Raw genomic sequence first — 26,057 nt, forward strand, 5'->3', positions numbered from 1 at the left:
CCAGCCAGTCTGGGGAGTAGAGAACACCAGTAGCCACCAGCAGCTGGCAAGAGGGTTCTGGACATGGACTGTGTGGGGGGGTGGGAGGGGTGAACACAGGACCTGTCCCTCTGTCAGCACGTCGTATATATAAAGCAACTAAGCCAGTTATCTGCCTCCTCCTCACTCGCATCATCTGCCGCAGCAGAATCAACCCCTCCTCCTTCCGGTCACCGCACTGCTCACCTGTCACAGGGTCTCACCTCTTCCTGCCCAATTGATTTACCTTTTCTCCCCACCAGTAAGTGGCCACATGTGTCCCTGATGCCTCCGCTCTGGGAACTGCGGGACCTTCTGGTGGTTCCTGCATCCGTTTCCTGGTTACTACTACTATACTTGTTTCCAAGTCTCGGGATGGCAAGTAACCTGGGGTTGCAGCATAGTACAGTATATGGAGGAGGGGGTGAAAAGTGTGTGGTATATGGCAGGAGCAGTATTTGGAGGAACGGGTGCCCTGTATATAGGGGGCACTATATGGAGGGGTATGGGGGAGCAGTGTGTATATAGGGACAGTATATAGTGGGGGGGGGGGGTGCAGTGTACATAGGGAGTATGTGTGTGTGTCCGTGTCACACAGAAGTGACTATATTGAAAAATCTGCATATATCTCTCTCCACTGTCCCTATCTGCCCCTACCAATCCACTCTCTCCCCAGTCCCCATCTAACCTAACCCCTCCCCCTCTATCTCCCCCATGCCCTATCTGCCCCTACCCCCCTCTCTCCCCAGTCCATATCTACCCCATCCTTCCTGCCCTCTTTCTTTCTCCCACAGTCCCTATCTGGCCCTACCCCAATCTCCACCCTCCAGTCCCTATCTGCCCCTACCCCTACTCGGGAGGCATTCATATTGCCGGCTGTCGGGATCCCGGCTGTCAAGATACCGACGCTGCAATCCTGACACACGGTGAAATACCGGCGGTCGGAATCCCGACCGCCAGCTAGAATCTCTACGCCACCACCCGAGGGGGAATATAACCTTGTGGTAACCTAAGGTTGCCACATGGCCTGAAGGGTGACGAGCGCAGTGAGCACACGAGGGCACACACTGCGCTCGCCGCTGGTATTCCAGCTGTCGGGATCCCGGTGTCGGTCTCCTGACCACCGGGATATCATACTGAATCTCTCTCCCCAGTCCCCTCTCTCCGTATGACTGAAGTGTGAAACAGTCAGATCAGTATTATTAATATTAGCAGCAGCAGGTTAGGAGGCTGTAAGTTTCACTTTGAGCTGTGTCAGCTTCCAGCACGCAAACGAATCATTTGGTCCATGTGGCGACCTCTAGTGGTCGACAGCACATATAACAGAGGTGAGAAGCAGACTTGGCTTTAATTATATAGGATGCAGTTTCTGACAGGACACTGGGGGTCATCCAGAACTAATCGCTGCTGTGCGTTTTTGCAGAGCAGCCGATCAGGTACTAACTGTGCGTGCGTATGCACCGCAATGCGCACACGCATCGGACAGCAAAAAAGGGCATTGCTGGTCAGCGACGGGATGTTGCGAAAAATCCGATTGCACGGGTGTTCGCAAGGTGATTGAAAGGAAGAGGCCATTTGTGGATGGCAACTGAGCGTTTACAGGGAGTATCCATAAAAACGCATGCATACCCAAGTGTTTTCAGGGAGGTTGTCTGATGTCAGCCAGGCCCCGATCAGCCCGTTCTTATCGCACTGGGGAAGTAAGTCCTGGGTTGCACAGGGACTGCACAAAGTGAATTTTCGCAGCTCAGCATACACATGCGATCGTACACTTGCAGGGCAAATTTACACTCCCCCTGGAGGCGGTAACTATCTGATAGCAGGACAGCAAAATTAGCAGCTCAGCGGTCAGATCTGAATTACCCCCTATGTCCGATGCTTTGATTGTTGTACTTCTTAAGCCTGGCGTGGACCCTTTTTTCTTGCTGAATCCTACACACCTATCTACCTGCGTTCCACTGATATTTAAATTTTGGCCAAAATACTTGGTGTGAGGATTAATACAGGATTACTACCATAATTCACCCTGGCCAAACCTGGTTCATGCCTGGCAAATCTATCACCCAGAATATCCCTCACTTATTTTATTACTTACAGATGGATCACAGGAAGGAGCTGGAGGCAGTTATCGTGTCTCTTAAAGCAGCCAAGCCTCTGACTTCATGGATATTTTCTGGTCTTTGATTAATTGATCCAAATAAAATGTTTCCCCTCTGTGGCTCCCCTCCCTCAGTCCTTCCGGCATATCTTTTATATTCCCCTCATATGTGACATATAATCTCGATCCTACATAGGAATGCCATCTCTAAATACCACAAGATTTGGGATCGCTGGTCACTCCTCATTTGGTATTCACAGCCCCCCCTCCCCCCATGATCCATAATCTTCCTTCACCATTCTTCATGTTTCATGCTCCCATGCTGTTCCATCATGAATTTTGTTCATTGTAAATGTGGGTAATTGTTCTGGAATGTAGTCAGGATCCTGGCAGTCAGAATCCCAATGCACACAATGGCGACAAAAGGTGAGTATTAGGGTTAGGGCACTAGGGGGAGAGTTAGTATTACGCTTAAGGAGGACATGGATAGGGTTGGGCTGCGGGAGGGGTTGGTTAGGGGTTATGGTTAAAATACTTATTGGAATCTGTCAGCATTCTGACCGTCAGGATCCCAACTGCAGGTATGTCATGGTTTGGGTATGGTATGCTGGCTGCCAGCGGTCAGCATAACGACACCGGGATTCCGAAAGCAGAATGCCACACAGCAGTCTCAATGGCTCGCCACAGGTTCTATTCACAGTCTAAGGGTGTAGTGGACACCCACGAGTGGGGATAGACCCTGTGGGTCTGCCATTTAGACTGGCGGCATTTTGAGCATTCAGGATTCTGGCGTCAACATGCTGACCGCCAGGATCCAGAGCACCGGCATATGAACTACATCCCATTTCAATACAAACCCACTGTTTTTCATGTCTTAGGGGTCTAAGTGAGCCACTTGAGAAGTTGCCCATGGTAACCAATCAGTGTTGACTTAACATTTATAAAGTGCATTCTATAAAATTATACGTAGCAGCTGATAGGTTGTCATGGGGCTCTTCTCCATACTTTTCACTGCTTCATGTAAAGATAGACTCCTTAATATTTTATTCATCTTTTCTGAGGCACATTTTTTTTTCCCCCAGCCCTCATTATTTCTAATCCTGTTCGCAGGTCTGTATTCTTTATTTGTACTGTCAATGTTTCTGTTTGTATTATGTTTCTTAAGGTGCATACACACAGTGCGATACTGACTTATGTGCGATTTTCACTATGCGATTCTGACTGTGCACACATAGATATTGTCTATGCGTGCTTGCGATTTTGGCTATGGACGATTTTGGCTTTGGACGATTTTGACTATTATTGACTACTTTGTACTAGATAGTTAAAATTGACTTGCCTGCACAGTCTATTTTTTCTTGCTATACCAACCCCGCAGAATACCATTGGTATCGCAAGCTGTGTACACATGGTGTGATTTGCACTAACTTTCCTTGCGATTTTGTCTATATAGTCAAAATCGCAAGGATATATTGCACCATGTGTATGCACCCTTGATGTTTATTGTATTTATCTTTGTATAATTACAAAACCTTACAATAAAAAGTACCTGGTTTAGAAAAGAAACAAAAAACCAAACATTCTTGCAAACTTTTTACACGTGCTGCCCAGGAGATACTGTATCGGAGCACAAGGGTTGTGACCCTATAAATCTTGTTAACATCCATCCTTCCTGCACAGTTTCACCATTCATGGCATTGTGAAGTGAGAGACCGTGCCACGATGATGAATTCACTAGAAATCATGTCTTTGTGCCACTAGACATCCGTTTTATTAAGTGGGTGGCTCTGAGAAGCTGCTCTACTTTCTCTGGAGTCTACTGGAAGGCAAGGCAAGAGGCAAAAATGACAGGGAGCTGTCAGTGCTGACAGACTGATCCTATCCTAGCTAGTTAGGCAGTTACTGTATGTGGCACAAGATTACATTACCTGCTGCAATACTCTTGTCCAGTCACAATCACTTTTCCGGGGTTAGGCACGGCAGAGCCGGCCATAGGCAAACTAGGCAATTGCCTAGGGCATTTGATATGCCTAGGGGCATCATCAGCTTCTGCTGATTAAAATTATATGCAGCATGCCTATATTCTGTATGTAGCATTTCATATGCAGATACAGCCACAGTCTCACACAGTATATTGGCATGCTGCATATCAGTTTAATCAGCAGAAGCTGCTTGTGCATCCTAGCCACATAGCACTGCAAATAAGATGCATTTTCATTAAAAAAAAAGGTGCCCGACGTTAGCATTGATGCAAGATTTGTGAGGACACATCTATATCCAAGCAGAGGCAGAGGTCACAGTGTTAGTGGCAGTGTGATTGCTGTGTGCATGTGAGTGGGTTGGTTGTGCAGTAGTGTTCAGAATATGTGTAAGGAGCATTATGTGTGTCATGTAAAAATGCATTAATAATGTGCAACATATGTGTAAAGGGCCACTATGTGTGTCATTATGTGTTTAAGGGCATTAATAATGTGCAGCATATGTGTAACAGGGTACTACTGCGGCATATGTGTAAGGGACATTATGTGTAAAAGGGCATTAATAAAGGTTGTCATAATGTGTAAGGTGCATTATGTTTATAAGGACATTAATGTGTCTCATATGTGTAAGGTGCATTACTGTGTGGAATTGTGTATAAATGCATTACTAATGTGTGGCATTATGTGTATAAGGTGCTCTACTATGTGACGTTGCATATAGAAAGGGCACTACTGTGTCGTCTAATGTGAATAAAGAGCAATAGGGTGTGGTGTAATGTGAATAAGGAGCAATTCAGTGTGATGTAATGTGAATAAAGGGCTCTACTGTGAGGAGTAACGTTTATAAGGTAAAGTGATACTACTGTGGGATGTAATATGAATTATGGACACTATCGCAAGATAAAATGTGAATAAAGTTGCAGTACTGTGTGGCGTAATTGGAATTGGGGTTACTATTGTGTGGCCATGCTCCTTCCCAGCAAGAAGATGCCCCTTCCTTTTTGGGCTGTGCGTCAAATGTGCGAACTGTTCCTATTTAAAATATAGGGGGTACAAGGACTGCTATGGGTGAGGGGTGATGGTGCTGGGAAAGAGGTGCAAGGTCAGAGGCAGAACCAGCCAAAATCCTGCCTAGGGCATCATATTGGTTAGGGCCGGCTCTGAGGCACGGGATTCCGTCAGTCAGGATGCCAACGATCAGAATACAGACACCGGTATCCTGACTGCTTGAAATCATGACAGGGGCACTAGAGGAAGATAACCCTAATACTAAACCTTCCCCTAACCCTCACCATAACCGCCTCTCCCCGCAGCCTAACCTTAACCCTCTCTTCCTGCAGCCTAAACCTAACCCTCCTTTCTGTAACATCTTAGGGGATACTGGGATGGTATTAGTACCATGGGGTATAGATTGGGTCCATTGGAGCCTGGCATTTTAAGAACTCTTCAGTGTGTGCTGCCTCCTACCCTGTATGCTCCTCCTGCAGCAGACTCAGTTTAGAAAAATGTGCCCACGGAGCCGGGTGCATTCTCTGAAGCTCCAGAGTGTTTTCTTCAAAACTTTATTTTAGTTTGTTATTTTCAATCTGCCTGCGTCGTGGGACTTAGGGGGGGACCGAACCAACCTCTTATAGGGTTAATGGTCCGGATCCCTGCTGACAGTACAAAGACCCTGAGGTGCTGTTTCGCACTACCCTTAGGGTATGCACGCACACAGACAGCATGCCGCCACCCCTAACAGAGCTGAAGACGCTGGTGTGGTGAGTACAAAAACTGGGGTCCCGGATAGCGGGTCCCCCGGTTACAGTGGCGGCATAACGGCGCAGCGGGTACTTCGCTGCGGGATGCGGTTCCCGCTGCAGAAACCCACACTGGCGCTTGCTCAAAAAGTGTTTTTTAACCCCTTTTTCTGCATTTTGGAAATAACTGGCAGTATAATTAAGCACAGGAACCGTGCGCCATTAAGGGGGCGGGGCTTCCTGGAGAGTGGGACCAGCGGCCCAGTGGCGCCATTTCCTGCTGCATCAGACTCCAGGCTGCTCCTCCAAAGATCCTCAAAAGTCACCTTGTACTGGTACCAGGGGGATTTATAGAAGGGGGGGAGCATATATATATCATCAGAAAACTAGTTACCTTATCTAAGGCTCTAGTTTATGTCCGGCAAAGCACTGTTTAGCTGTTGTGGCATTGGGGGTAATTCCAAGTTGATCGCAGCATGATTTTTGTTAGCAATTGGGAAAAACCATGTGCACTGCAGGGGAGGCAGATATAACATGTGCAGAGAGAGATAGATTTGGGTGGGGTGTGTTCAATCTGCAATCTAATTTGCAGTGTAAAAATAAAGCAGCCATTATTTACCCTGCAGAGAAATAAAATAACCCACCCAAATCTTACTCTCTCTACACATGTTATATCTGCCTCCCCTGCAGTGCACATGGTTTTGCCCAATCGCTATCAAAAATCCTGCTGCGATCAACTTGGAATTACCCCCATTGTGTAATCCTGACAAGAAATTTCAAACCCCTAAGCGGTTGCTGAATTCCTTCCCTTTCCCACCTGAGGACAGGAAGGAGTGGGAGAATCCTCCGATTATGGATACCTCAGTGTCCAGGCTGTCACGTAAGATTGTGCTGCCTGTACCTGGTGCTATCTCCCTAAAAGACCCTGCTGACCGTAAAATTGAGACTACACTCAAATCCATTTACACTGCAGCAGGAGTTGCACAGAGACCCACCATTGCTTGTGGTTGGATCACAAGGGCCATGGTCAAATGGTCTGGTAATATAATTGAGGGGTTTGACACTATGCCTCAATATGAGATCCTGACTCTGCTGCAACATATCCAGGATGCTGCTAACTTCATGAGTGAGGCAATCAAGGAGATAGGCCTCATTAATGCCTGTTTCAGGGCTCTATTGCTGCGACAATGGACAGCGGATGCTGATTCCAAAAAGGGCGTGGAGAATCTTCCCTTCACGGGCGGATGCCTTGTTTGGGGAGAAACTAAATAAGTGGATTTCTCAAGCCACGGCAGGTAAGTCCACCTATCTGCCCTCTGCTGCTCCTCCAGCTAGACGTCCTTACCCCGGTCCCTCTCTACAATCCGTTTGTGTGACCAGATTTAGAGGCTGGGACAGGGGTGCCTCAAATGCAGCTAGAGGAAAGCAAGGTAAATAATGCAGACCAGCGGCAGCTGGATCAATGGACAAGACTTCCGGATCTTCCACCATGAACGCCTGCGTTGCCCGGACCGTGGCCCTTATACGGTGGCGAAACGCCGCTGGCCCGCCCCCTCCCGCCTCTGCCTGTCATTCAGGCAGAGGCGATCGCAGGGCTAAGACAACCGTTCAGAAAAATAAGGTTTGTTGGCGCTGAGCAGATCTGTGTGAGTTTACACCCTGGGATTAGCAGCCACCTGGTGAAGAGGTAGCCAGCCTCCTCAAACAACAAAGCAAATACAGACAAATACCAGGTCAGCGCTTAATTCCAATGATGTACCCAGAAGTATATAAAACACTTTATTAGGGTAGAGAGAGAAGGGGTCGCTAATACTCATAGTGCCCACAAGAACAAAGCTCAGTTTTCACAGCAGCTGATTGTCCCCTAGCATTTGCCGGCAAATGCTCACTTGCAACGAGACTGCACCATTCACTCTTCCTACTGCACTGGGAACTCCCCACACCCTGTCCTGCTGAGCACCATTTCAACTGTGCCGGGGGTGTTGTACGGCGGACTGGTGCATCAATACTGTGCCACGCGGTGGAGAGCGGTTCCCTGACTGATTGTACCGCTGACGGATCGTGCCGCTGACGGATGTCTCACCCGTGCACAGGGTGATATAGAGCTGCTCTTTACAACAACTGTTGTGCAGCAAGGATAACTCTAAATATACAGTGAGTAGCAGTCATTATACAACTTTATACTCCTGCACCAAATACTTATTCAGTGGACTATTCAGTTGATGGACATTTTCCAGCTGTGATTAAATCCATACTGATTGAGGATACCTTTATGTATGGTTCTGAAGGATTTATTCCTGCTTAAACTGTGGGCTACTATTTAAGTATGAGAGACTGACAAAATCAAATTGAGAGTCTCCCCAATATAAGGTTTAGCGACGACCTTCTACTTTTTACAATTAGTGTAAACTATTGCCAATATTAGAGGTATCATATACCTCAGTTCTATATGGTTATTATACTTTGGTCTAATACTTTTTAAATTGTGTATATGTTTTTTAGTTTAGTTTTGTTTAATAAAGTGTTTTATATACTTCTAGGTACATCATTGGAATTAAGCGCTGACCTGGTATTTGTCTGTATTTGCTAAGACAACCGTTGGCTGCCTGGCATGCGCCGGCGCAGTCCAGACCTGATCGCTGCTGTGCAAAAAGCGATCAGGTATGAATTAGCACCATAGTCCCTTACTCATAAAAGCAGTGTCCAGGGAGCGTCTGTTGCAAAGCATTAACCTGACTACGCGTCTTCTTACGGACCACGGGTGGACCTGAAATTTACAAAATTCACACCTGGAAGCGTCGCAGAGACTTCAGTTCCTGGGGATGATACTGAACACTATGGGGTATATTTGATAAAATTTGTGTGTGTGCCGATTTGATGGGCGTTTAAATTATTATCGGACGTATTTTACGGCAACTTTTTGAATCCATTTTTGATAATTTACTAAGCTGCCGAGTTTTCTATTTTCCGATGTCAATGTGATTCGTATTGTCGAGCAGTGTTTTACGGGAGTGATTAGTAAAACACTGCCGTACATAACACAATGAAGCCCGGCCGGATCAGTGAGATCCCTGCAGGGCTTCATGATGTACATTATGAGAAGTGTTTAAAGAGTGTAAAAGTTGAAAAAAAAAATTGTGTGGGCTCCCCCCTCCTAAGCATAACCAGCCTCAGGCTCTTTGAGCCGGCCCTGGTTGTAAAAATACAGGGGGGAAAAATGCGTAGGGTACCCCCATATTTATACTACCATCACCGGGCTCTGCGTCCGGTCCTGGTTCAAAAAATACGGGAGACAAAATATGTAGGGGTCCCCCGTATTTTTTAAACCAGCACAGGGCTCCACAAGCCAGAAAGATAATGCCACAGCCGGGGGACACTTTTATATAGGTCCCTGCGGCCGTGGCATTACCCCCCCAACTAGTCAGCCCTGGCCGAGGTTCCTTGGAGTGGGGACCGCTTAAATCAAGTGGTCCCCCCCTCCAGGCACCCAAGGGCCAGGGGTGAAGCCCGAGGCTGTCCCCCCATCCCTTGGCGGTGGATGGCGGGCTGATAGCCTTTGTGTATATACAGAATATTGTCTTGTGGTAGAACTAGAAATCCCAGCAAGCCTCCCCGCAAGCTGGGCACGCTGGTACATGTAGTTCTACAATTAAAGAAATACCCAAATAAAAACAGAACACACACACACACACACACACACCTTGAAAGTAAAACTTTAATCAACATACATGCACACTCACACATACTGTACATATCTATTGTTCCACGGTGCCCCTCCGTCCCCTTGTCAACGTAGAATCCAATTGGAAAGCTGTAAAGAAAAGCCCAAAATACTCACCTATTTTCCAGTGATGATCGGTCCTCTTCATTCCATGTAGCATCCAGGGGGTTAAAAAAAAAAAAAACAAGACCCGAAATAAAACCGAACCCATGCACTAAAGGGGTTCCATGTTTACACATGAAACCCCTTTTTCCGAATGCCGGGACCCCCTCGTGACTACTGTCACTGGAGATCCCGCCAGCCAATCAGGGAGCGTCACGTCATGGCGCTCTCCTGATTGACAGGCAAGGAGTACACAGCCAATCAGGATGAGCGCAGCGGCTAGAATGGAGGATCGCGGTCCTCCATTCTAGCCTATGATGGGAACTTTGCGGTCTGCGGCTAACCACAAAGTTAATTGGGGTCACCACTGCAGAGTTCTATTCAGGCCTACTCCACTAGGTCGGTGGTTTTTTTCTGGCCGGCTGTCCGTGGTGTCTCAGCCCTACAGTTGTGCTACTTGGTCTAGTTCGAACATGTTTGTGAAGTTCTACAAGTTCGATACCTTGGCCGGTGAGGACCTTCAGTTTGGCCAATCGGTTTTGCAGGGGTCTCAGCACTCCCCACCCGTTCTGGGAACTTTGGGACTTCCCCATGGTACTAATACCATCCCAGTATCCCCTAGGATATTAGAGAAAATAGGAATTTAATACCTACTGGTAATTCCTTTTCTCGTAGTCCATAGGGGATACTGGGTGCCCGCCTCAGTGCTTCGTGTTTCCTTCTTACCTTGTTGTAAGTTTTCTTGGTTGGGATTGCTATTGCTGTCCCAGTTCTGGTTAGCATTGCTATCCTTTGTTACTATTGTGTGTTGGTTCGTTGCCTCACCGCTATTCTTGTTAATTTTCCTTCTCTCAAAGTATGTCTGTCTCCTCTGGCACAGTTTTCCTAGACTGAGTCTGCAGGAGGGGCGTAGAGGGGAGGAGCCAGCACACACTGAAGATTTCTTAAAGTGCCATGCTCCAATGGACCCAATCTATACCCTATGGTACTAATACCATCCCAGTATCCCCTACGGGCTACGATAAAAGGAATTACCGGTAGGTATTACATTTCTATTTTCGCAGCCTAAACCAAACCTTCCCCCGAAGCCTAACTCTAACCCTCCCCGGCATACTTATGTTTGGGATTTCGGCTGGCAGCATTCTGACAGCTGTTGGGATTCCGGTGCCAGTATTCTGACTGCAGGGATCCTGAATGCCAGGATGCAAACTACATCCCCTTTTCCAGGCTGTCCGATGCCAACAGTGAAGTACAAGCATCAGAATTGCTACATATGTATAGTACATTGGTGGGAGAGATGCTAGTTTAAAGGGATTACATACGTTTAAAGGTCCGTATACACTCGTCGATAAAGTAAACGACGTCGCTCATTTTGACCTGAGCGATGTTGTTTACTATATCGACTAGTGTGTACAATGTAAACGACACGCGATGCGTGGCCCCGCGGGTCATTAACGACCCTCGGCTGAGGCCACACATGCAGCTCAAATTGGACTCGTCCAAAGCTGCATGCTACGGCCGGCCGCGACATGATCACAGTGAGTATGCCCGCCGTCGGGTGGCCCGGGAGGAGGACACATTAGGCGATGCCGGTCACGGAGTACATCACTTAGTGTGTACCCACCTTAAGAGAGTCTTTTTCAAAAAAATTTGTTTACTGTATGGATTATAGGTACCATATTAAAAAAAAAATACATTAAAAATTAGGATTTGTACTTGTGTTGCAACTTTTTATGTACCTCTTATGGCTCTAAATAAATGTACACATAAGCAGGTGCATTATTTAAAAAAAATCTAAGGAAGTTTATTAGTGACAAGTAAACGATTTTATAACCAGAGCTAACATAAAAAACAGCATACTTGAAGTTCCAGCAGAGTATAAAATCCTTCCGCGAAACATGAATTCATGTTTCTGCTACTGAACAAGAGGAATTAAGGAATAGTAGCTGGCAGGCTTCTCTGTGGTATCCGAAATCTCCTGATCTATTATTTATGGCTTGTGGAGGATAGTCTATAATGCACATGTACGTGAAATGGACAAAAGGGAAGTTAGTGATGGAGAGAGTAAAATGCAGCCAGAGGGATGAGGGAATGATCAATAGAAAAAAAAATCACATAGGATCACACAAAGAATATGGCGGAGCAAAAAAAAGCCTTGAACGCACAAGTGTATATTTTACTAAGGTGTAACTATGATGAACAGCGAAACTCTGCCTATCAACCAAAACACTTTCTGAAACAGTTCTAAATATTGTCAGCTAATCTACAGATCCTAAAAACAGGTACAAAATTCAGAAGTCCACGATTTGTGACCTCCTTGACACAGCATTCAATACAAATGATTTGATCGCCATCAGTGCAACAAATTTGCATATAGCTTAACCCCAACTAGTACTGAGATCACAGCATAGTTTATTTTCCCTTTAGATGCTGGAACTCAGCAAATGTCTGGATGAAAGGTCCAATTTAATTACAAAGAGCCTATGTGGGTGTATGAGAGAGAAAAATAGATCAGTAGGAGAAACAATATATTTAAGTAAAAAACAAAACACATCTCTCCAGGGGGAGATTGGAGGACGTTTTGTTGAGAGAAGAGGATAACAATGAGTCATGCATGCCAGAATGTGTGATATAGAGAATAGAAGGAAGGCAAAGTGTCAAGGAAACATTATGAAAGAGAAACGTTCCTCTAATACTCGGTGGGAAAAGATGATGATGGATGGCTGTGAACAAAATATATATTTGGGAAACCAGAGCTGCGGTGCCAGTAGGATGGTAAAACCCTGTGCATACTTTATTACTGGATACAAAAGCCTCTGAGGATCACGGGATCATAAAAGGTATTTGACGGTTGTTCCTATTCTTCATTTAGTGTAATTGCTTGTTCCAAAGCTCTGAAGCATCTATCTAGTAACACACTGCAGGAACCGGAGCTATTCCCTTTCATTTGAATTCCAAGCCAGCGGTGACTGCAAATCTATTGCAAACCCCTTTGATTCCCAATAAGTTTAGAGGAGATACCCAGACACCCCATAAGATAAATATAGAGCCTAGCTGGAGACTCTTTCCTGAGCGAGGCCATGTAGCAGCACATCCTGAGTAGAAGTAGAATGGGTACGTCTGGAGCAGGGTCCCTCATGAACATTTCCAGACGCAAATAGCCAGGCTGCCTCCAAAGAACATGTATAGGAGGTTCTTGACTTCATGAGTGATCTCAAAACCAAAGCCCTCTCCAATCACGACATGCCATGAGGACCCAAACTTCTTGTCCATTGTCTCTTTAATCATCTTTGCTGCACTCTGGGAGAAAAGAGATTGAACATGTCAGAATATCCCAATTCTCAGATCATCCGTACATAAACATACACGGTTGGATGTACGACAAACACACTGCAAGGGGTACTAAAAAGGACTAGTTTTCATGGACAGACTTCACAGGTCACCTGCAAACTATATATTGTATATATAGTTGTCAGCACAACAGCAAAACAAGTTTGAACATCACAAACCATAAAATGTAAAACATTAACTTAACCAATATTTTTTCCAAAAAACTCTCAGAAATTGCTGTTTTTTTTTGTGTTTTTTTTTAATGATGGAATTAGGAGCCTGGTTGATTGACAGAAATTCAATGCCACTTGTTAAGCAGCTTTGAATTTCCATTCGATTTGAAGGAGGAACATGCTGGAGGCATCTCAGTAGAAGAGACATGTTGACAGACGTCACAAGCTGGGATCCAGCCATCGGGACCACCAGTCGCGATGTTCCACACAGACAGCCAGCTGAAGGTGACACACACACACACACACACACACACACCCTTGGCTTTCCCCTCCCAGAAAATAGGGCGACACGCCCCTGTTTCCGGGAATACAGGCCTTCCACCACCCCCAACGCCCTGTCAATCAGCAGCAGAGGCTGGGATAGTAAACATGCGCAAAAAGGACATTACAATTACTGTACATACTACATGATAACACTGCTACTTCTGGCACACTCTGCACTAATGATTCTAGTGGGTCAGAAGTAACTACATGAGGATTCTCATGGCAGCTCATTGTAACTGAAGGCTGATAGTAATAAAAATAGGATTTTAACTACCTACCGGTAAATCCTTTTCTCGTAGTCCGTAGAGGATGCTGGGGTCCACATTAGTACCATGGGGTATAAACGGGTCCACTAGGATCCACTGGCACTTTAAGAGTTTGATAGTGTGGGCTGGCTACTCCCTCAATGCGCCTCCTACCAGACTCAGTCTAGATACTGTGCCCGAGGAGACGGACAACTTCGAGAGAAGGATTATACACAGATAGTGGCGAGATTCACACCAGCTCACACACAAGCCAAACCAAGCTAACTAGCTTGAAACATCAGCAACGGCTGAACAAGATTACTTACCAAGTACTTAACCAAGAACTAAGCAGTACTGAACTAAGTAACCACTGCAGGATCACGAAACGCTGTGCGGGTGCCCAGCATCCTCTACGGACTACGAGAAAAGGATTTACCGGTAGGTAATTAAAATCCTATTTTCTCTTACGTCCTAGAGGATGTTGGGGTCCACATTAGTACCATGGGGATGTACCAAAGCTCCCAGAACGGGAGGGAGAGCGCAGAGGCTCCTGCAGAACTGATTGACCAAACTTCAGGTCCTCAGAGGCCAAAGTATCGAACTTGTAGAACTTTGCAAACGTGTTCGACCCCGACCAAGTTGCCGCTCGGCAAAGCTGTAAAGCCGACAAACCCCGGGCAGCCGCCCAGGAAGAACCCACCTTACGAGGAGAGTGGGCCTTAACAGATGTAGGACACGGCAATCCTGACGTAGAATATGCATGCTGGATAGTGAACCTGATCCAGCGAGATATTGTCTGCTTAGAAGCAGGACACCCAAGTTTCTTGGGATCATACAGGACAAACAAGAGAGTCTGATTTTCTGTGACGAGCATTCCCCTTCACATAGATTTTCAGAGCCTTTACAACATCCAAGGACTTTGATGAAAATGAGGAGTCAGTAGCCACTGGCACCACAATAGGTTGGTTGATATGAAATGGCGACACAACCTTTGGAAGGAACTGCTGACGTGGCCGGAGCTCAGCTCTATCTTCATGGAAGATCAAGTAGGGGCTCTTACAAGATAAAGCCCCCAACTACGACACACATCTAGCTGAAGCTAAGGCCAACAAAGTAACAGCCTTCCACGTGAGAAACTTGACCTCAACTTCTGGCAGAGGCTCAAACCAATACGATTGGAGGAACTGTAACACCACGTTAAGATCCCAGGGCGCCGTAGGCAGCACCAAGGGAGGCTGGATGTGCAGAACCCCTTTCATAAAAGTCTGAACCTCAGGAAGGGTGCCAACTGTTTCTGGAAGAAAATGGATAGGGACAAAATTTGTACCTTTACGAATCCCAACCTCAGGCCCATATCCACACCTGCTTGCAGGAAAAGGAAAAACTGTCCCAGTTTAAAACTCCACCATAGGAAACTTCTTGGACTCACACCAAGATACATATTTTTTCCAAATACGATGGTAATGTTTAGACGTTACTCCTTTCTTAGCCTGTATCAGGGTAGGAATAACTTTGTTCGGAATGCCCTTCCAAGCTAATATCTGGCGTACAACCTCCATGCTGTCAAACGTAGCCACGGTAAGCATTGATAAGCGAACGGCCCCTGCTGCAGCAGGTCCTCCCAAAGAGGCAGAGGCCTCGGCTCTTCTAGCAGTAGATCCAGAAGATCTGCGTACCAAGCCCTTCTTGGCCAGTCCGGAGCAATGAGGATCGCCTGAACTCTTGTTCTCCTTAAGAGTTTTAGAGCTCTTGTAATGAGTGGAAGTGGAGAAAACACGTATACCGACTGGAACACCCACGGAGTCACCAGGGCATCCACCGCCACGGCTTGAGGGTTTCTCGACCTGGAACAATACCGCCGAAGCTTCTTGTTGAGACGAGAGGCCATCATGTCTATTTGAGGTACACCCCAAAGATCTGTTACCTCCGTGAACACCTCCGGATGGAGTCCCCACTCTCCTGAATGGAGATCGTGTCTGCTGAGGAAGTCCGCTTCCCAGTTGTCTATTCCCCGGAATGAAGATTGCTGACAGCGCCAACGTGTGTTTTTCTGCCCAGAGGATGATTCTTGTTACCTCTGCTCTTCGTTCCGCCCTGTCGGTTTATGTAAGCCACTGTCGTTACATTGTCCGCCTGCACTTGAATGGCCCAATCCCGCAGAAAATGGTCCGCTTGGAGAAGACCGTTGTAGACGGCCCTTAGTTCCAGAATGGTTATTGGTAGGCCGGCTTCCAGACTTGACCACCTTCCTTGGAAGGTCTCCCCTTGAGTGACTGCAGCCCAGCCCCGGAGACTTGCATCCGTGGTTCCAGGATCCAGAAGGATCCAGTCCTGAATCCTGAACCTGCGGCCCTCCAGAAGGAGAGGTAACTGTAGCCACCAGAGGAGTGAAATCCTGGCCTTTGGCGACAGACGTATTCTCTGGTGCATGTGTAGATGAGATCCCGACCATTTGTCCAGGAGATCCAGTTGGAAGGGTCGAGCATGGAACCTCCCGTACTGCAGAGCCTCGTAAGAGGCCACCATCTTCCCCAGAAGGCGAATGCACTGATGAACGGACACCCGGGCTGGCTTCAGGACATCCTGGACCAACGTTTGTATCACCAACGCTTTTTCCTCCGGAAGAAACACCCCCTGCACTTCCGTGTCGAGGATCATTCCCAGAAAGGACAACCTCCTGGTCGGCTCCAAATGTGATTTTGGAAGATTCACGATCCAACCGTGTTCCCTGAGTAGATGGGTCGTGAGAACAATGGACTGCAACAGCTTCTCCTTGGACAAAGCCTTTATCAGCAGATCGTCCAGATACGGAATAATGTTCACCCCCTGTCTGCGGAGGAGAACCATCATCTCCGCCATCACCTTGGTGAATACCCTCGGTGCTGTGGAGAGGCCGAATGGCAGGGCCTGGAACTGAAAGTGACTAACAGTGCGAATCGGAGAAAAGCTTGATGCAGCGGCCAAATCGGAATGTGGAGGTACGCATCCTTGATATCCAGGGATACCAGGAATTCCCCCTCCTCCAGACCTGATATCACCGCCCTCAGAGACTCCATTTTGAACTTGAACTCCCTTAGAAAGGGGTTTAGCGATTTTAAGTTCAAAATGGGCCTGACTTAACCATCCGGTTTCGGTACCACGAAAAGGTCCGTATAATGGGGGTCATTCCGACCCGTTCACACGCAGCGGTTCTTCGCTGCGGTGCGAACAGGTCTGGAATGCGCATTGTGCAAGCACGTCGTTGCCCGACGACAGAGGTCGCAAGGCTACAACGCTGGTTACGAAGAAAGCGGTTGCAGCGCCGCCCGCAAGAAGACTGACAGAAGGAAGGTGTTCCAGGGCGTCACCTGTCCCGTTGGCGGACGTTTTCGGGGAGTGGTAAGGAAAACGCAGGCGTGTCCAGGAGAATGGAGAGCGGATGTCTGATGTCAAAGCCGGCCCCATAATCGCTGAGATCGTCGCACAGGGTAAATATGTCCAGGGCTGGTTTTCTTTTACACACAACTTTTTTAGCATAGCAGGGCTGCACAAGCGATCGCAGCCCTGCTATGCTAAAATACACTCCCCCATAGGCGGAGATTAGTTGATCGCACCAGCAGCAAAAAGTTGCTTGGTGCGATCAACTTGGAATGACCCCCAATAACCTTTGTTTTGCAAATGGGGTGGAACTGGTACAAGGACCTGTAACTCCACCAACTTCTGGATGGCTTCCTGTAGGATAGCCCTGTCTGCTAGCAAAGTTGGCAAGCCTCGGTGAGGAGGGAGATCTTCAAACTCCAGCCTGTACCCTGGGACACAATATCTTGCACCCAGGGATCCGGGCGGACGACACCCAGACGTGGCTGAAATGCCTGAGTCTCGCCCCCACCGGCCCCACCTCCAGGCTGCGCTGTCCACCGTCATGCTGAGGACTTTGGTGTACCTGAAGCAGTCTTCTGTTCCTGGGAACCCGCCGCAGCAGGTTTCTTGGATTTTGGCCGACCTCCTCTAAAGAGGGTGTTGGACGGATTGGCCTTTCTTGTTTTAGCAGCCCGAAAGGACTGTGAGGCAGCTGAAGAAAAAGGTTTCTTCGTAGCAGGTGCAGCTGAGGGAAGAAAAGGTGACTTACCCGCTGTAGCCATGGAAATCCACGCATCCAACGCTTCCCCAAAAAGAGCCTGACCTGTGTAGGGTAGGGTCTCCACACCTCTCCTGGATTCCGCATTGGCAGACCACTGGCGCAGCGAAAGTCCTCTACGAGCAGAGACAGACATGGAAGATATCCCTGCAGCCATCGAACCCAGGTCTTTCATGGATTCCACCATAAATCCTGCAGGATCCTGAATGTTAAGTAAAAACAATTCAACGTCACTTTTATCCATGGTATCCAAATCCTCAAGTAACGTGCCTGACCACTTTACTATAGCTTTGGAAATCCATGCACAGGCAATAGTAGAACGTAGTATCGCCCCTGAAGCCGTGTATATGGATTTGTGTGTAGTGTCAATTTTGCAATCAGCCGGTTCTTTTAACGCAATAGATCCTGGAACAGGTAAAACCACCTTTTTTGAGAGTTTGGATACAGACGCGTCAACTTTGGGTGGGTTTTCCCATTTTTTCCTATCCACCTCTGGGAAAGGGAAAGCAACCAGAACCTATCTAGGGATCTGAATTTTTTTCTCCGGGTTTTCCTAGGCTTTCTCAAATATAGCTTTTAATTCCTTAGACACAGGGAAGGTTAGAAAGGCTTTCTTATTGTCAGTGAAGTGTCAAAGTCAAAAATATTACACACACACACACACACACACACACACACACACACACGTGCAAACTCCAAACAGAGTGGCTTCTGTGCGTGGGCGTTGCCGCCGTGTGTGCGCATACACGCATGCTACGTACCCAGGCCTTGCGTATTAACTCATGGCAAGAGTATATATGGTTGCAAACGCATTCACACAGAAAAGCCGCAAAGACATATTCAATACTTTATTCACATAGTGCATAATTTACACAGTCTCCACACACTTTGTCAGCAACATACTTGCACTTAATGGGTAAAACAAAGCTATTTAGGTTTACAGGATGTGAGGGGATGGAGCAAGGTTATGACGTAGTGGTTGGTATCTAGATGTGCAGTATTTTGAGATCTACAATCCGGTTGCTATTTGCAGTTGATCGCATGTTTCTGCGTGTAGATATACGCAGAAATATAATATTCGCAAACTGTTATGATACTGTACTCGGGATATTCGGCGGGAACCCAGTGGCAAACACCTGCAAGTACACCTGGACCAAGCATCACCCATTCATTTCAACTAACCTATGAACCCTCATGTACTGTAAATGACCTGCCCTCTGATCTATGAAAGAAGAGATTACAGTTCCCATTGTACTGTATTTGGACACACTGTATAAAAGAGAGGCCTCCTGACCAGGCTCAGTCTCTATTCTTTGAGTCCTGGATCCAGGAGCGCCCGCGATCAAACGTATGTATTATTGGTTGTAGCTCTTCTCTGTATATTGTTGTACCTTTTTTATCTGTATATTCTTAAGTAAATGCTGTTGATGCGTTGGGCCACAACATAACATCTAACTACTGGTGTTGCATTCCATTCTTGTTTGGGGTAAAGTGTACTCAGCCACTCGTGTCGCTATACTGTGCGCATAACGTGTCGGCGTGTATACGCAACATATATACACATTTTAGTGGTTATATTTATGTGCAGCGGCTCAAACCAAAGTGTAATGATGTATTGCTTTTCCTTGTAATTCAATCGAACTTAACAGTTGGGGTCTCATCCGGGATACTGTACTCCCGCTCATGAAGTACAAGGTATGTTAGATACTCCTCAAAGACTAATGTTGCATTCCACTGTTCTAGATTCATGTCCATCACAGGTAGAGGAAATTATCTCGCAGATACCGGGTTCCCTATGAACTTAGGATGGACAGGACACTGGATTGATGGCTGAGGTAGTCCCAGTAGTGACACCGCAAGCACAAGATTTAAGGGGGGTAGACCAAGTAGTTAATCGATTCCCCGTAGTGCCCAATCCAGCTGTCATTTTACTAAAATCCTCTCCACCTCTACCAACTTTACTGTCACCAACCTCTATTCTGTTTTCTTCACCGTTTCCTCTTCATCTTTGTGTTCACAAAGGGGGTACAATACATGGACCCGACTCTCCCAAGGTTTCATTGACAGCCTGAGTATTTCCTCCCAGGCCTTGCATAGCTGCTTACTATCCTTTCAGCCCGATAAGAGATCAGTACTGATATGACTTTATTACTGTGCTCCGATACATTTGTGTCTTCACTGGCGGATTCTAAAAAACACTTTTGTTTCACCTCTTCCAGACAGGACACAAGGTCTCAAAGGATGGACTGCAGTTGTGTATTACAAGGGTCAAATACTTAGGACGTAGTACTGGTACATGATTTGACAGTTCATGCACCACATGCTGTATCGGTCCTTCAAAGTTCTGCCCAAACCCGGTATGTCTCATCAGCACGAGGGAGCTGTCACTAATGACACCAGTATATTACTGCATGTGCCTTGTAATTGTCAAAGTCGAAAAATATTGCAGTACACACATCAAGTACAAACTACACACACATGGCCTCCGTGCGCGTACTTGCGCTGCCGTGCGTGCACATATCCGCAATTTGCGCAAGTTCGCTCCCACGGTCATGCGCATTAGAGCGTGGTATGGGTATTTATGGTAGAGTTTGTGTACGCATGGAGAGCCATCAAAACACGTTACATATTTAATCCAAATAGTGCACAATGTACACATAGTCCCCCTGCACCACACCAGAAAATAACAACAGTTTCAATGGTTTCAATACAAGGGGATTCACCTTTACAGAATAGGAGGGGACAGAACAAGGTCATAAGGTGGTGTTTGGTATCCAGCTGTAGGGTATTTTAAGGGTAACATTCCGGTGTTGGTTTGAGGAAGATCGCATGTTCCTGCGGATAGTTATGTGCAGAAGCAGAATAGAGATATAAACTGTATTTACTGTACATTATGTATGCAGCGGGAATCCAGAGGAGACCACCCACAAGAGCAGTTAGAACAGACATCGCCCACCAATTCAAATCGACCTATGACCTCTCCTGTACTGTAAAGGTGCATTCCTGTGTCCAATGGACAAAGGGATTACAGTATCCATTGTATTGCTTTTGGAAGAATTGTATAAATAAAGCCTGCTGCAGCTTGGTCTGACACAAGACTCACAACGTTATCTATTAGATTACGGAGGACCGGACCGGGAAGCGCACGCGAATATACTCACGTATGTACCATTGACTGTAGCCATTATTCTGTTATATTGTCTTATATTGTATTGTATATATTGTAACCCCCTTTCAGCAATATTACGCTGTGGTGTCGGAACCCAGTGATTTAACTACAAATCGGTGTTGTGTCTTCCTTTACCCGCTATGGTTTAAAAGTGTATTAGTAACGCATTGCTGTATAAGGTTTAAAGCGTATTCATTGGGTGTGTACGCGCTGCGGGTGCATTGTACCGTCAGCCCGGCGTTTGTACACAGAGTCCGTACATCGTACGAGACTCTGTACGCTAATAGCGTAAAAAGTACGTAGCGTGTGTACCAAGTATAGCGGCCGCAGCGGCTAAAGGTTTAAAGTGTGTTTAGAGTGTATAGAAGGTATAGCTTTTCATTTCTGTATATAAATCGACATTATCATAATGCACAAAGGGTGGAGAATGAGAATACTGGTGAAGGAAAAATTTGTATGGCCACTGATGCGCATGATTGTATGGAACATCTGAATCAGACCTTTACTACAAGACCAGACATAAGTGACAGCCCGTTAGTGAACGCAGACCTGTTTCCCCCCCCCCTAGACTGACGGTAGTTACCACAGATAGACAAACATGTCACAGGATATGCTGTTGTATATGACCAAGGTATTATAGAAGCTGAAGCCTTTGGGCAGACCACATGCAGCACTGGTCGCTAAGCTGGTCTCGCTGACCAGGGCATGTGAGTTGGCAGAAGATACGTCAGCCAATATATATACCGACTTTAGAGATTTTTCTGGAGTGATGCTCATGGTACTCTACATTGCAAACACACACCAATTAAATTAAGATGCAAATTTGTGTTCCCTACAGGAAAAGGAGGTCTGGAAGGCGAAGGGGTATGGTCAGGAGTCCTCAGGACTCTGGAGAGAGGAAAAGGTAAGTCAGTGGCCCCCCAGGGTGTATCTCCCAAGCCTAGCTGAGGCAGCACATGGTCTGACTCATCTGGGTAAGGAAGGTACGTGCAAATTGGTAAGAGCTTACTGGCGTGCACCAGGGTTCTCTTCTCAGGCAAGCAGGAAAGCAAAGAAAATTGTGCAGGAATTTGTGTGTAGATATGGTATCCCTAGGAGTAGGAGCAAAGTGATAACTGAAACTTGACTATTGTGGTCATAGACACTGCCACTAGTGTTATGTAGCATTGGAACCACTCCCAGATCCCCACTTAACGAATCACCCTCTTTGAAATTTTTGATTTGTTTTTTTTGTGTGTTTTTTTTTGGAAGACAACCTCATGTCATGATCGATCCGCACCATGATCTGAAATACACCAATGAGGTGACAGTACAGTACCTTATCGAGATGAGCCAGCATTTGAGAACTTAGCAAAAAAACTTGAAACTGTTGATTCCTGGTATGCCAACTACTGTCTTGATTGTGAACCAAGAGACTGTGTGATTATTCTTACCCTCAGGTTGCTTAATAGACAGGTGGGAGGGACCATATAAAGTTTTGTTGACAGCACGATTTCAGTGAAAGTAGCCGAGAGAGAGACTTGGGTCCACGATTCCCATCGCAAGAAAGTCGTTAGTCTGGAAGGAACTCGTAAACGGAGTGAAATCGCAGAAATATCACTCGAGAATCTGTTCCGTGAAGACTGAGAGGCGGCACTGTTGAACACTACCTGAGCATACTAAAGGATTACAAAAAGACCAGTCGTAGTAATGGATTTGCTATAAGCAAGATATGTTTTGTTCTATCTTTCTTTTGACAACCATTTTTTTTCCAGGACATTCTATTTTTGTGAGATTTCCTGAGGGGTCGAGTGTGGGACTGGAACTGGTTCTGGAGAAAGGAGTGATGTCTTTATAGGATCCCAGCCTATCACTTTGTTTAAAGCCAGAGAAAATCAAAGGTCTAGTAGTTACGGAGTTCGGAGGCAACGTGATGGGCTATTGTCTGAGGAATACTGTATTTTGTAGTTATTGTGACCCTATAATTGAAGATGAGTGCATCCAGAGATGTCAGTCAAGCAATAATGTTGAATTTATCAGACATCCTATGAGTGATTACCACTCACTGGTGGGTAAGGTCTTAAACCAAATGGAATGTTGGATGTGCTCACAGGTACCTCTAAGACAAAATAATGCAGGATTAGTGCCATAGTCTTTAGAGTTAGCTGAGGTACTTGAATTACACGGAGGGGGGGGGGGGGGGGGGAATAAGGAATATAATATAACTAGACCCCTAGTCTTAAGATCCACCAGAACCACAGATAAATCCCTGGTATGTTTAAATCTCACCAATTTCAGGAAATCAGGAAATTGGGAGGTAATCAGGAACAATCAGACAATGGCCTATTCACACATAGCAGATAAAGAGCTCATTAATATATGTGGATGAAAAGTATATGAGTGGCTCTTCCCGAACTCCAAAGGTTTATGTTATCTAGGAAGGACACTACCTGAAATAATAACCCTTGTTCAATGATGAAACAGATTTGGTATACGATCCTGAAATTGAAACAATGTTCAGGGAGTGATAGGAATATATACCATGAAAATTTTATATGTCTATTTCACGACTTGTTTGTGTTTTCTCCTTCTACCCAGCAAAACCTCTATCGAATCTGAACATCAGTGTACAAAGACGTAGGTACATGTATGTATGCAACGATCGTTCAGATCAGACATCATAGGCTATAGCACTGTCCCAGCATACTCTATAGGCTGAATGTCGTCCAACATCCAACCAGTGGTCCAGCAACCGCCGAGCACATATAGAGGATGTCTCGTCCTCTTCCCTGTCTTCCCCAACTATAGTCAATGTCTGATTTGCGAAAATGAATACATACGTGTGTCTAGGTCACCAATTATTGTTTGAAATATTTTTTTTAATTATGTTTAGTGTGACAGTTATGACAGTTATTGTTTATTGTCAAAGGGTGGACTGTCGAAGTCAAAAATATTACATACACACTACATGTAAACTCCAAACAGAGTGGCCTCTGTGCGTGCGCGTAATTGTTGTGCGCATGCATACACGCACGGTACACGAGCCTTGCGTAATAACGCATGGCAAGAGTATATACGGTAGCATACGCATTCACACAGAGAAGCCACAAAGACATATTCAACACATTCATACAACACATAAACAAAACATGTTTAGCACCAGACTGGTATTAAAATGTATTTATATAATAGAGTGAAAACCAGATATAGATTATTGGGACAGAACAAGTTAAGCATATCATGTTTAGTCTCATATTAATCAGTGTTTTACCATCAGTAATCTGGTCATTACGGATAAACTGTTGCACACGGAGACTGCAAGATATGAGTAATATAAGATACGTATGGAATAATGTGCAGAGCAAGGTGTGGATACTGGTCAGCTGGAACTGGCTTCTCAGAATGGCCCTGGGGGGCAAACACATGTGCCTGCAACATAGGACAAAAGCCCTCACACTGACCTATGAGCCATCGAGTTCTTGAGAGGTCTGGCCTCTGGACCAACGGAAGAAGATGAAACCCACTGCTGTATACACCCATTATTTTATTGCATAAAAAGAGGGACCCAGAATCAGGCAGCTCTCATATACATTCTCATACACACACACACACACACACACACACACACACACACACACACACACACTTATCAGAAGTCTCCTACCTGATGACTGGCTGCCTGGAACCAGTGAAACTTGCGTATGAATATTGGCTGTAACTGATTCTTATGTAACTGCAACCGCTTCTTTTGTAACTGTAACTCTGTAACCATATTTATACATGTTATTTTGTATGCATAACTTTTAATATCAAATACATATATCTCTGAGCGTTGGATCTCAGTAATACCATGTGTGCGACTACTTGCTTTCTCTTAAGGGACATAGTGCTGCGACGTTCAGCGCACTTTTATCCTATATGGTAATAAGTTGCGCCTTGCGTTCGCAATGTATATTAACGCTGGCATTGAAATGTTTATTTAACATAATATGGAAATTCACAGTTGTGGGCTCTGTCTGGTTCACCTCACACTCACAGACTTGCAGGGCCTACCAGACTTTGGTCTAACAACAAAGGGCGGGGACGCGTCTAAATTAAAACAATTTTGTTTTGTGTTGTTAAAACTACCTAATGTTGTTAAACCACGTCTGTCTTGCATAGTCTCAAAGGTGCTGGTGCGAACCGAGGGACAACAGAGAAAAGCTATTTTTCTTTGAGTCCGTTGGCGCGAAAATAAACGCACAAGCGTACAGATATCTTGCGGATATTCTCATACATTGTTGCCCTAGGTTGTAATAGTCATTATAGATCTGCACAGAATCGGATCAGTTATTTGTTATAAATTTGTTATATTTGTTTAGTGGTTATCTGTAAAGCACATACAAGACTCTGTTCCTGCCTAAAAGTTTGGGCAGCACTCAAAAGGAAGTTATCCACGTGGGTGACTTTCAGTGTGTGTGTGGGGAACAAAGGAAGTATTGTGTATTAATCAATAGCAATAGAAGCACAAGTTTGTTCTATTGCTTACATTGATATAAGTGTGGTTGCTGCGTATATTCATACGCAGGAATACGTAATTGCGAACGTACGGTACACACGTGGCACAGTACAGAGGTACGTGAAGCGTTCGTACGGGAAGGCGCACGTGTGCACAATTATGCGCATGGCTGCCTAATTACGCAAACTTGTGTAAACTAGCGAGCGCAAATTTGTCACAATAGATGTAAAGTAAGATAAAATACTCATAGTCTTACCTTAACAAATAACTGTCCGATTTTAGACAGATTACTCAAAATCTTATTATAAGTGTACTTCCTCTGGGGCAAGTTATCAATCAAAGGGAGTGATTTTTTTTCTGTACAGAAAATATTGTGAATTCGTGTGGGTTGAAAGTATGAGTGGATTGAACCCCAGAATTCGTGATCCCATAGATTGACACTCAGCTAGGAGAAGCTGTGGTGGCTCTCAACCACACTTTAATATAGACAGGTGTGGAGTTAGCCCATTTATAAAACACTCTAGGTGACGGAGACATAGCCTGCTATAAAAAGTAAAATTGTCTT

The 26,057-nt window shown here is 45.7% G+C and overlaps 1 protein-coding gene across 2 annotated transcripts in view; it reads right to left on the minus strand.

Annotated features, from left to right (window-relative positions):
- Nucleotides 1-11,434: 11,434 nt before the first annotated feature.
- Nucleotides 11,435-26,057, minus strand: part of DNAL4 (dynein axonemal light chain 4) — a 102,194-nt gene continuing 87,571 nt past the window's right edge. For both annotated transcript variants that reach the window (XM_063940489.1, XM_063940490.1), the window contains one exon: nucleotides 11,435-12,957. In XM_063940489.1, the coding sequence (XP_063796559.1) occupies nucleotides 12,793-12,957 (165 nt within the window). In that variant the 3' untranslated portion in view covers nucleotides 11,435-12,792. The remainder of the gene's footprint in view (nucleotides 12,958-26,057) is intronic.

The sequence above is a fragment of the Pseudophryne corroboree genome, chromosome 9 (genome assembly GCF_028390025.1).
Source record: "Pseudophryne corroboree isolate aPseCor3 chromosome 9, aPseCor3.hap2, whole genome shotgun sequence".
Lineage (NCBI taxonomy): Eukaryota > Metazoa > Chordata > Amphibia > Anura > Myobatrachidae > Pseudophryne > Pseudophryne corroboree.